Source organism: Ursus arctos, unplaced genomic scaffold (assembly GCF_023065955.2).
Source record: "Ursus arctos isolate Adak ecotype North America unplaced genomic scaffold, UrsArc2.0 scaffold_20, whole genome shotgun sequence".
NCBI classification, from domain to species: domain Eukaryota; kingdom Metazoa; phylum Chordata; class Mammalia; order Carnivora; family Ursidae; genus Ursus; species Ursus arctos.
Genome location: NW_026622875.1, coordinates 52,017,034 through 52,030,343, shown reverse-complemented (window position 1 = coordinate 52,030,343; position 13,310 = coordinate 52,017,034). Strand labels below are relative to the sequence as shown.

General features: G+C 39.7%; 1 protein-coding gene across 11 annotated transcripts in view; it reads left to right on the top strand.

Annotated features, from left to right (window-relative positions):
- STAC (SH3 and cysteine rich domain) overlaps positions 1 to 13,310 on the top strand; it is a 147,348-nt gene that overhangs the window by 102,115 nt on the left and 31,923 nt on the right. For all 11 annotated transcript variants that reach the window (XM_044383281.3, XM_057315907.1, XM_044383279.3 and 8 more), the window contains 2 exons: positions 1,576 to 1,654; positions 12,493 to 12,557. In XM_044383281.3, coding sequence (XP_044239216.1) covers positions 1,576 to 1,654; positions 12,493 to 12,557 — 144 coding nt within the window. The remainder of the gene's footprint in view (positions 1 to 1,575; positions 1,655 to 12,492; positions 12,558 to 13,310) is intronic.

Below are 13,310 nucleotides of genomic sequence, written 5' to 3'. Positions count from 1 at the left end.
TTTTCAAAATGCGACCCTCTTCTGAGGCCCCCTAAATTCCTCTTCCAAAGAGGTGGGAGCCAGGCAGATGAAAGCCGGGGTATGGCCCTTTGATAGAGGCAGTCAGTGGTGTGCTGATAAATGTTCAACCACCAGCTGGGGCTGGACCCTCATCTGCAGCATTTGCCAATTTCCGCGGTGTAGAACTCCCACCGAGGCCTGTTTCAGGCCCCCAATGTGATGGCCCTGAAGGCTTTCACCAGCCCACATGAGCCTCCGCTGCACACCACCGGATGACGCTTGGTTGCATGAGCTCTGGAGACAACACCGGGGGTTCATACCCCAGCTCTGGCACTTAGTAGCTGTGGAACCTCGAGAAGGGTTCCTGATTTCTCCCTGGGCTCCACATTCCTATCTGAAAAGTAGGTCTGTCACAGGATTACTGTGAAGAATAAATGGATACATATATGGTTCACAAAACAGTACATGATAAATGGTTAGTTAGTAACCTTTAGCCATTTAGAGTGATGTTGTTGTTATTTCTGTAACCAAAGTGGAAGAATGACTATGGTGTCTCATATTAAAAAAAAAAAAAAAAGAAAGAAAGAAAAAGAAAAGGCAGAGTAAGTATTACATAAATAATTTTTCAGCAAGGGAAACAGCATTTAACTCATACCTACATAATGCACCCCTCAATACTGCCTCTTTTCCTCTATAATTAATACAAATCTTCCTCAACTTATAATGGATTACATCCTGATAAATTTATCATACGTTGAAAATATCCTAAGTCAAAAACTCATTCACTACAACTAACCTCCTGACCATCATAGTTTAGCCTGGCCTAACTTAAACATGCTCAGAACACTTACATTCACCTACAGTTGGGCAGAATCATCTAGCAAAAAGCCTATTTGATAAGAAAGTGTTGACTATCTCATGTGATTGAAACTGTACTGAAGGCGACAAACGATGGCTGTGTGATGGCAGAAGGGTCGTCAGTGTACCGTTTGTTCGCCCTCATGATCATGTGGCTGACCTGGAGCCTGGGGCACTGCTCAGCATCCCCAGAGACGACCTTCCCACATAACTCCAGCCCAGAAAAAGATCCAAATTCAAAATTCAGTGTACAGTGTCTACTGAATGCGTATTGTAAAGTCAAAAAATCATAAGTCGAACCATCATGGTTCTATATTTAAAACTCACCTATAAAAGAGCTCTAGTGGTAGTGAGAATTTGACATGACAGGGTATGGGCAGGAATTCTGATTTCTCTCTGTTGTGTCTTCCCTGGAAGCAGCCTGACTATGATCTGAGCATCTAGGCATTCATTCAGGCCTCACTGAGTGCCTATCATGTGCCCCCTGCCCACCCCTGCCACGAACCTACAGACACACCTGAAGGGAGCGACAGCACCCACGAGGGAACACACAGCCTCTCTGAAGTTAGCCATACAGACCAGAGAGCAGTGATTAGATTCCTCAGACAATGTCAGGGAAATTCTACCTTAATTCCTCTAATGACGTCAAATTTCTCTGCTTAGTTGGCCCACTGAAAGGATTTTGCTCATTCCATGTTGTTCCCTCTTTTCTCTAAGACTTCAGATCTTGTGGAGGTTCCTGAAGAAGCTGATGGGCCAGGAGAAGGCTATGACCCACGGAAACGCAGCAACAGTGGTGAGTGAGAGAGTGGGGAGGCAGGCATCACCCCAGCAGGCTTGTGAAGGGCACTATTCATCCCGGTCTGTGGCCAGGGAAAGTTGACTTCCAGTTCTCTACTTTCTCTACTAGCTCTGGAATTCAGTCTGAGCAAGTGTTCAATATTCTGGAGGGAAACTGGGCATCATTCCTGGTGGATCTCCGTGATTGGACCACAACATTCCCTGAGTTGTGTCTCCTGAGTTCTCATCCCTTATGGACTCAGCCACATTGAGGTCTAGGAGTCACTTCTGGACCTTTTTGTTAATACATCATTTCCCCCCACTAACCTACATTAGATTAGCAAACTGTTCTGTAAAGAAGCCACTCCCTGCTACAGTTGAGTACCCCAAGCCAGGTGGGTGGTGCTGCCAGGTGAGTATAGGCCTCACACGTGGCTCCCTCCAGCAGAGATAACCAAGACTGAAAAACTGATCTGTATGATCTAGCCGAGCATTCTTTATTAATGTTATTTAATTTTCTCACAGCTTAGGCCCTTGTTACAATAATTTCTAGAATTATTGAATGCTAACTACATACTGTTGCTTGCTAACATTAAGAAAAAACAACCTCTTAAACCAGAGTTTAAAGAGACAACCAGCCCCTTATGGATGAATCTTGCCCAGCCTCTCTGATGTCAGCAACTACTTAATCTTCACTCATTTATGCAAAAGGTATTTATGAAGTATTTACTATGACCAGCAAAAGTACATGAGTCACCAGGCTGTCCTCATGTCGCTCATAAGCTAGCAAAGTTTTGGGTTCTGATTCGCGTTGTTAACCTGCGCTAAATGTGTTCTCCTGGCGAAAGTTATCCCTGCATGGGAAGCATGGGGATGTGCCACCTTGGGTAGATTTTCCACTTGACTTCTTGTCTCTGCCCTTTCCAGACTGGAAGCAGAAGGTCTGCATTCAGTACCCCAGAGCTGCTTTCTCAGCAACTGTCTTATGCGGTGTCTCTTCCATTTCCTTAGCTCTAGGAGCTCATTCCTTCTCTTCTCTAGTTAGGATGGTGTCTCTGTGATTCCCACATGAGAATCCTCTGTGATTCTCCTTCCTACATAAACATCAATGTTCACCAGGGCCCCCCTTGCCAAGCCCACTCACATCTGCTAGAGCACACATCTAGGCTAAGGATTCCTTGGCATCATATGGGGAAAACTGCACTTTCAGATCAATGCAAACATTCACTGAGCACTTAGCAGTGCCGTTAGAGAGACGAATTAGAGAGCCGGCTGCCAGGGGAAACTCACAGCAGGGCAGTAATGTTACAGGACCATCCAGCCCAAGTCTGTCTAGCACTGCAGATACGGCAACTGAATTTGGCTGGAATTCTTCAGCATCTGAGCACAAGTTCACCAGACACGGGTATTAAACCAGACCTTCATGTTAACACTTCAAGTTTGGTCAGCTGCTCTGTCCTCTGAGTCTGAATTCTGCCTGCCTCCTTCCCTGACACATCTCACCAGATTGCTGATGGTCTGCTCATCACTATGCACAGACATATTTGGCCCTGGCCCCTTCTTGCTCTGGAAGCTGACTACTAGACTTCAGTCAGTGGTCATGTGGCCTCAAAGCAAGGACCAGGCCTCTCTGCCTCAATCTCCCCATCTCTGAAATGAAGATAGCGATAATACCGAGTCCATATGGTGCTGTGATCATTAAATGAAATAATGAATATAAGTACTATCCGTACATTGATGACTCTGAAACTTCAGGCCCCTTTGCTGCCTCCAGATGCCTACCGTTCACTGGACACAGCCATCTGAATGTAGACTAGGCATCGTAAAGTTAACACACCCAAACTGGACTCAATTCACTCACCCACCCACCCCAACCAGTTCTTCCTCGTTGTCCCTGCTCAGTAAATAGGAGCTCCATTCTGCTAGACGATCTTACTCCAGGTCAGAACCCTTGGCATCAGACTTGACTCCCCCTTCTTCTCACATCTTGCCACCAATCTGTCAGTAAATCTTACTTTCTGCTCTTCAAAATCATTCCCTGCATTCCCTGCATGTGCCCACCACTTACCTCTCTGCCTCAGGCATCCTGGCCAACAGTACTGGTGCTCTTGCTCACCTCTTCCTCAGTAGTTAAGGTTTCTGTTTGCCCTGGAGATTTCTTTACTTAGAAAGTGGACTTTGATAAGTTTTTATAATGTGAAGGAGCTGTATTTGGGAATCATCAAAGTGAAGCATGTTTGCTGGTAATAAACTCATCATGAGGTCATCAAGTGTCAGAGGTGCAGCCTAGAGCCTCCCCATTCTCAAGTGTGGCCCATGGACCAGCAGTGTGGACATCACTTGAGAAGCTGTTAGAAATGCAGAACCTCAGGCCTTTCCAGAACTGCAAGATCAGAATTTGCATATGAATCTTATGAAAGTTCAAGAAGCAGGATGAGAAGTCATCTAGTCCAACTCCCTCCCCTCTAATACATACAACACATACACACACACACACACACACACACACACACACACACACATGTATATTGTATGGATAAGGAAACTGAGGCACAAAGTAATACACTCAAAGACACAAAGTTGAATATTTGCCATTTCTTTTATGTTAAGAGGCATTTTTAGAGCCTAATTCATAGAAATCTGTTGAAAGAACTTAGCAAGCAATAGACCTCTATAAAGCTTTGGGGCTCTATTAACTATTCCTTTGACCAGCAATAGCTTTCTTTACAATGCACCCTTGGAAGCTGGAGGGATTAATTATGCAGCAGTTAGCTTCAAAACATGTACTTGTGATTGGATTTAATCCCCTGTCCATGCAATTTGGGAAACAACGCAAAGAGAACACCCTGCTTGTGTGTCCAGGTTCCCACTGGTTTCCCCACAGTCATGGCATGGAGGGTGCTGGCGTTTCAGAAGGAGTGCTTGGCTTCCGGTCACAAGCTGTTCTGTATGACGTGTTTCATTTATGTTCTAAAAATTACAGTGCATACAGGTGTCGTTTCTGCCAGCCAAAAGTCATGTCAAAATCCTTGAGGAAGATTTCCAAAGGCACCTTGGAAGAGGATACAATTCATACACCTTTCTTTCTTACCAAGCATGCAGTCTCTGTTTTCTCTCTCATGAAAGATATTGGGCAGGTCTGACTGTTTCTGGTTGTTTTCAACGCTATTTGTGGATGCATCAGAATATAGAGGGGAGAGTTGTTGTTCTTCACCTTTGGCCAGAAACTCCTCTTGAAGCAATGTGATGAGCAAAGGGAGAAGTAAAATCTAGGCTTCCTATTTCAGCTCAAAATGCCAAATAATGACGCCTTCAATAATTGCATTTCAGTATGACTCTATGTGATTATAACTTTCCTGGAAGAGAAGCAGAGGGAAGAGAACATTAGTAAGACAAATTCCTAGAAACATTCTTCAAAAAGAACTGGGTTAATCACATCCACTGAGGGTATTACAAAACCCAATGATACCTTACTTTTCGCTGAAGCAAAGAAATTTTGCCTAGAAGGAAAAAAAGCAAGCTCGGATTTGGAAAATTTATCCTTGCCTTTAACATGCACTGATTTTATATCTCACATTTTGATTTGTCACCCAGAAAATGAAGCAAATATTTTAATGTCTTCTTTGACAGATACCCTAGTATCTAGATGTCTTATATCTAGATCAGGTAAAGGTCTTTTTAAAAGCATAGAGGACTCTCTTTCCAGCTATGTGGAGGGCTGGATGCTTAGAGAAATTTTTTTCCACTTTAGCACACCTAAAATTGCTGGGAAAAAGAATTAAAAAGAAAGTTCCAGTTAAAGCATGGCTGAGCTGGCAGCAAAATAAAGCAATTCCTTAGAGTCTAGAAATGACAATAAAGCATGAATCCAGAGACATAAGCAGGTGAAGGCCATTGTTTAATCTACACATCCTTGGGGCCTTAGACTGGGGAAGAATAAACCCCCTGTATGGTCAATAAGGAACAAGACCTGGCAAGCAGGCAGAGTAATAGGTTCGATGAGAGGCCCTTTGGGAAAATGCTGATACCCCAAAAGGCACCTTAGTGGCACTAGGAAAAAAGAATGCCTTGCAGAGGAATTTAGAAAAGAAAAATGCTGTAGTGGCCTTAACTCAAGTGGGGAAGAAAAGAAAGAAAAGGAGTAGGAGCAGGAAGGAAGGAAAAGAGAAAACAAAGAAGGGAAGAAACTCTTCTTACTTGGGTTTAGGGCCTGAATTCATACTACCTCTGTGAACAAAGTAAAATAACATAAAATTTTAGTTAAATTTATTTAAAGTGGCCCAGTTGGATAAATGCACCAGGCATTTGGCAGAAGTAATATAAATGGCCTCTGGAGGAAAAGAATTTAAACCCAGACCTCAGAAGTTTCCACAAATGAACTTTCAAAGGAAGTGAGCTAAAAATTGAAATATACCAAAGACATGAGAAAATGAGTCACCATATGAAAGAGTTAGCTGAAATCACCTTTTTTATGATCAGACTTCAGAGATTGTTATATGTTGGAATTATAAAAAAAAGAAATATCTAATGATATAGTTATATATATCTAAAGATCTAAAAAATGGACTAGAACATATAACAAAAGGGTAAGACACTATCAAAGCTGAACAGGCAAATTTTAAGAAAACCAAACAGAACTTTTAGAAATTAAAAAAAGAAGAAATTTGACTTTTGGATTTAATAGCATATTGGATATAGCTGAAGAGAGAATTAGTGGTGTGGAATACACAGGCGAAGAGATTTCTTACAGTAAGTAGAGTCAGGGAGACAAAGCAATAGAATTCATGATAGTGAAAGAGACACAGAAGATGAGCAGGGAAGTCCAACATGCATCTAATTGACACTTAAAATGTACAGAATGAGAGAATAGGAGAGAGACAATATTCAAGAAGATAGTGGCTAATATGTTTCAAAATTGATTAAAGACACCATTCCTCAAATTCAGAAATTTATACCTAGACCTATCTTAGCAAAACTGCAGAATTACAAATGTTAAATGCAGACTGAAAGACAGATTACCTGCAGAGAAATGAAAACTAGACATACAACTCTTTCTTGTAAGTGACAATAGAACCAAGTAACAGTAGAACAATACCTTCAGTAATCCAAAAGAAAAGTAACTCTTAAGATAGAAGTGTAAGTGGAGCAAAAGCAAAACTCTTCCAAGAATATATATTCAGACAAACACTGTGTCTACAGTGCAGTGAAGATAGATCCACTCAAGAAATTTCAAAACGATGTAGTACAGAGAGGAAAATGTGACCTCAGAGGAAGGACTGAGGAGCAAGGAATGAAGCATGAAGAAAGAACCAAGTAAACATTGGCTACATAAAAAGATAACGATGTTAGCAAAAAGTTGTTAATAAAACACTAACTGAAATATTGGATATTTAAGTAAGAAATGAGCATTCAAAGATTCTCATATTAATTGGAAGGAAATAAAAGATATTCTTTCACTTTAGATTTTGTTAAGTTAAATAAACCTCTTAAAATTTTAGAATATGCAGTAGAAGATTAAAAACATAGATTTAACCTTATAACCTATAAGGAAAAAAGAGGAGAGGGCACAGAAGTAGAAGAAAAAGCATAGAAAATTTGAGACAAATAGAAAATACAAAATAAAAATGCTAGAAGAGAATCCCAGTTTATCAGTAATCAAAATTAATGTAAATCAACTAAACCCTAGATAAAAGAGTTTTACACACTGGGTTGTTTAAATGACTACTTATAGCAATCTAAAACTTAAGGATTGGAAAGTTTAAAAGTAAAAAAAAAATACATATATTTTAAAAGGCAAAAGAAAGATTGTATAGCTATATTAATGTATGAAAAAATGGACATTAAAATCAGAAAAGCATTACTAGAGAAAAAAAGCATCATTACATGATCATCTCCACTTCATCAGAAGATAAAAATTCTAAACTTGTGTCTACTTATTATATAGCCTCAAAATGGCAGGAACTCAAAGAGCAATCAACAGAAGTATTAGGGAAATTGACATTCCCCTTCATAGTGAGAGGTTTTAACATGCCTCTCAAGTCATTGGCAGAGCAAATGCATAAAAAGATTCAGGATTTAGAGGATCTGAGGACACATTTGACAATCTTAATCTAATTGACTTAAAAAGGGCACTCCATCTAACAAATGGAAAATTCACATTCTTTTTAAGGACATGGAACAATTATAAAAATTGATCATCTGCTAGACCATAAAGCAAGCTTCATAAATTTTCACAGCATTAATATATAGAACACACCTTTGTGACTATAATGCAAAAAAGGTAGAAACCAATCACCAAAAGATATAGGAGAACCCATCATTTGGGAAATTAAAACATACATTCAAAAAGCTCATGTGTCAAAAAAGAATTCTAATGAAAATTGGAATATACTTAAAATAAGTCATAATGAAAACACTACATATCAAAATTTGTGGGATGTAGCTAAATTGTGACTAGAATATTTGCTTTTAAAGTATTCTATGGGCACCTGGGTGGCTCAGTCAGTTAAGTGTCTGACTCTGGCTCAGGTCATGATCTTGGGGTCCTGAGATTAAGCCCCACATCAGGCTCCCCATTGAGCTAGGAGTCTGCTTCTCCCTCTCCCTCTGCCCTTCCCCCTGCTCCTGTGAGCGCCCTCCCTCTCTCTCTCTCAAATAAATAAATAAAATCTTTAAAAAATAAATAAAATTAGTCTATTAAAAAATAAAAAAACTGTAAAGTAACCTAAGTAAGCATCATATTTGAGAAGTCAGAAAAGAGAAATAGAATAAGCCTCCAAAAAGCAGTAGGAAGGCAATAAAAAGGTAAGAGCAGAAATTATCAAATGACAAAGATAGGTCAATCAATCCTAAGAATGGTCCTTAAAAGAAGGGTTGCCTGGGTAGCTCAGTCGGTTAAGCCTCTGACTCTTGGTTTTGTCTCAGGTCATTATCTCCGGGTCTTCAGATCAAGCCCCATGTCAGGCTCCATGCTCAGTGCAGATTCGGCTTGAAGAGTCCCTCATCTTCTGTTCTCCCCCACTCACATGAGTGTGCTCTCTCTCTCTTTCATAAATAAATCTTTGAAAGAAGAAGAAGAAGAAGAAGAAGAAGAAGAAGAAGAAGAAGAAGAAGAAGAAGAAAAAGAAAGAAAGAAAGAAAGAAAGAAAGAAAGAAAGAAAGAAAGAAAGACCTCAAAATCACTAAGAATTTTTTGAGAGAGAGTACAAGCAGGGAGGGGCAGAGGGAGAGAGAGAATCTTAAGCAGGCTCCACACCCAGCACAGTGCCCAACAAAAGGCTCCATCTCATGACCCTGAGATCCTGACCTGAGCCAAATTCAAGAGTTGGGTCACTTAAGCAACTGAGCTACCCAGGCACCCCTAAAATCACTAGCAATTTTTTTAAGAATAAAAGAGATGAAGCAAAAGGCAATAATGAAAAAGGATGACTATAACAGAGATTGAAAAGAAAATAAAAGAATCCCATGACCAACTTCATGCCAATAAATTTTTTTTAAAGATTTTATTTATTTATTCGACAGAGATAGAGACAGCCAGTGAAAGAGGGAACACAAGCAGGGGGAGTGGAAGAGGAAGAAGCAGGCTCATAGCGGAGGAGCCTGATGTGGGGCTCGATCCCATAACGCCGGGATCACGCCCTGAGCCAAAGGCAGACGCTTAATGACTGCGCCACCCGGGTGCCCCCATGCCAATAAATTTTAAAACTTTTTTTTGAATGAGCACATACCAGAAAAAAAATACCAATGACCAAGATCTGACTCAGGAAGAAATAGAAAACCTGAGAAGTTGAATTTGCTTCTAGTCACGATAGAAACTGAATCAATATTTTAAATTTTGCACAGCAAAAATACCAGGCCCAGACAACTTTATAAGTAAACTCCACCAAGCTTTTAAGGAATGAAAAATTTCCAGATTATGTAAACTCTTTCAGAAAAATGAAAAAGTTGCAGGGAAGAAGGGCTGTTACATTCTCTAACTTAGTTTATGAGGCTAGTCTAATACTGACCTCAAAACCAATTGAAGGCAGCTTGAGAAAGAAAAATCACTGGCTAGTCTCCACATTGAACCTGGATGCAGAAATCTGAAATGGAATTTTAGTAAATGGAATCCAATAATTTTTTTAAAGATTTTATTTATTTGAGAGAAAGAGAGTGAGAAAGACAGAGCACAAGCTGGGGGAGGGGCAGAGGGAGAAGCAGGTTCCCTGCTGAGGGGGGAGCCCTACTCAGGGCTCAATCCAGAACTCTGGGATCATGACCTGAGCTAAAGGCAGATGTCTAACCTACTGAGTCACCCAGGCATCCCCGATAATTATTTTTTAAAAGTAACGCATAATTACTAAGTTAGATTTATTCCAAAGATGCAAATTTGTGTTTGTGTTAGATAAGCAACTAACGTAACTTGTACATTACCAGCTTGAAGAAGAAAGACCAAATAACCAGCTCATTAGAAAACGCAGTGCTGGACACGGTCCTCACAGGACTACAAAGGGAAAAAGAAAGAATATGAAAAAGATAGAAGAAAGTCCTTTGGGGATGTGGCAGAAACTAAAGATTCATTTGCTTCTGCAACATTAGAAAATATGTCTGCGTAACGGATATATTCTTTGAGTAGTTGTCCTGGGTGAAATCAGCAACCAATTTCTAATAAAACAAACTTAAAGCACCAAACATAAAAAGTATATGGTATATTTTTACCTTTCTTTATTCTTTTCCCCTCAAATCAAGGTCTTAGAAATAGCCCATAGGAATGGGTTTTTATTTTATTTTATTTTGTTTTATTTTATTTTATTTTTTGGCAGTGGTCGGCTTTCAGTCATATAGTTAAAAATACTTGAAGTATTTTTACTTAAATACTTAATACTTAAAAAAAGTATTTGAAGAAACCCCAAATGTATGTTCAGCACAGTTCACAAAAATGGTACACATTTTGAACCAGATGGCTCATAGAGATTCAATAAAAAGCTTAAAATAATGTGAAATTGCAAAATTGTAAAATCAGTTCAAACTGATATGTAGCCTATGAAGTCTCCCTTTTTAACTCCAATCAAGAATTTTCTAGGAATATTCTCTGCATTTTTCCTTCAGATATTCAATATTCTTTTAGAAGTATCCAGTTTTATATTTATGGGATCAAATGTTTACACCGAGCTCTTAGGGAATCACATAATCCCAAAGGAGAGTATCGTTGGCCTCCACTCAGTTCAAATTAGTAAGGTGAGTAGCCAGATATTGAGGCAGACAAGGTCCATAGGATCATTTTCCACTTACCTGCAAACCAGAGCTCCTCCAATGACTGCATATTTATGCCTAGGCTTCCAAGGAATCATGGAATTTCATGCACAGGCTCTGGAACTATAAACTGTGGGGAATAGATGTTTACTGAGCATCAGTACGTTTACAGAGGCTCTTGTTCTGAAGCATGTTTTCTGCATCACAGTTATTGAGTTCATTTTAAGGGCAGTGAAGATGTCGGTGCAGTAACTGAAATAGGTTATAGAGCTTTCTGTGGTGTGTTTCTCCTCCTTTATTGATATTTCCTTATAATCTGAAGGGACACCAAAGGGAAGAATCATGAAGCAATGTGTTATTTTAAAATGTCAAGTCATCTAACTAGTAGGTTAATTTAGACACCAAAATTCTATTGTACAAACTGGGAAACACTTGCCACATTTTCATTTGAGGCAAATACATGTAGTGAGAATAAGGCTGTCACGTTGGTCACTGGGGTAAATGTGGCTGACTGAACTAGCTAAGGCAGAGCCCCCCCCAATAGCCATCAGGGATCTCCCCCAGCTGTGCATGTAGACTGTGGAAACTCCTGCCCACTTGGGGAAGCTTTGTTCTTTACTAAAGATCACAGAGTGGTTGCTTAGATGCACAAGGAAGAGAATTACATATTTCAAAACAAACTAAATGAGAAACCACTCTTTGTTTTCTATTCTGAATAATAGTCCCAATGCACTGACAATAGCAGATCGAGGAAATATTTTGAAGTTTTAAACTAAAGCTTTAGGGGCGTCTGGGTGGCTCAGTCGGTTGAGCGTCCCTGTCGATTTGGACTCAGGTCATGATATCAGGGTGGTGAGATCAAACCCTACATGGGGCTCTGCACTCAGCACTCAGTGGGCAGTCTGCTTGAGATTCTCTTTCCCTCTTCCTCTGCCCTTTCCCCCTCTCTCAAATAAATAAATCCAAGGTCATGTATTGCATGGAGCATTAGGTGTTATACCCAAACAATGACTCATGGAATACTACATCAAAAACTAATGATGTACTGTATGGTGACTAACATAACATAATTTTTTAAAAAATTAAGTCAGACAAAGACAAAAAATTAAATTAAAATAATATTTTAAAAAAACTAAAGCTTTAATGTGCAAAATAGAGTATAGATGTCAAGAAACTGGAATCAAGATATTGAAAATTGATAAAAGAATCTGGTATTTAGAAAAGGTCATTCAAATACAATTAGGCCATACCTCACCCACTGCTCCGTTAAATGATTTGATACATGCAACAGATAAATAACTATTTCAAAGATGAATAAAACTCGCTGCCAAATAAGGCCGAGTTGTGAACACAATTACCAAGTACTCAGGGGATGCGTGCTGGCTGGAGGCGTGGACACGGGTGTGGGCATAAAGAGAAGGTGGTGCGGAATGCCACCTGCGGAGGAAGGGGAAGCCTCATGAGGAAGATGACGTGAAAGCTGTCACTAAGATAAGGAAAAGGCAGTGAGGAGGAAAGTAGAAGCTATGGAACAGGGAATACATAAAGCTACATCTTCCAGGCATGATTCCAAAACATGGTGACTGGATTCATAAAGCACCTGCTTTTTCTTGTCTCCTTCAGTGTTTACGTATCCAGAAAATGGCACTGACGATTTCAAACACCAAGCAAAGAACATAAATCACCAGGTATTTATCTTTGATAACCTTAAAAAGTTATTTTACCAGCAAAATAAAGGTTTATTCAAAAACAGTAGAAAATGTCAATGCAGGACAAGTAAGCTATGGCAAACCATAGACAATCCCACCAAACAAAGGAGGGAAAAGCTGTTTTATAGAGGAAAGGGGGGAGTTGGGGAGACTGCTATAAACAAAAAGTCCATTGGAGGAAACTAGGAGCGCTATGTATAGTGGCTTCTCATTGGCTGAGCTGAGACTGTCTCTCATTGGCTGAGCTATTGGCGTTCCCTTCTCTTGCTGGGATAATAAAGTAGTAGTGAAAGTGGTATCCAGAGCAAGGTCCCTCTTTTCCTGTTGGGTCTAAACTGACTTCGAGTAATAGGGCATAAAAGCTCCCCCTGCCCAACCTCCTGATCATTTTAGTGAGGTTTCCCTTTATTAATTTTCACAGATGTCACAGAAGACAGACCAGAAGGGTCCTTAGATCACATTGCAGGTCACTACCTAAGTGGGTTATGAAATCAAGTTAGTAGGTCTCAGAACAGAATAGAGTATAGAATAGATCAGAAAAGAATAATGTAGCATAACGTGCCATAGCATAAATAGCATAAAACCGATAGATGTCCCTAACCGGAACTATCGAAGTGCATCCAAGATAAGAAGAATAAGTATTGTGCTGTATACTTTTTGTTACCATTGTATATGTTATATACAAATTGATATATACTGTAAATTACATAATTACATAATCTATTATGACCA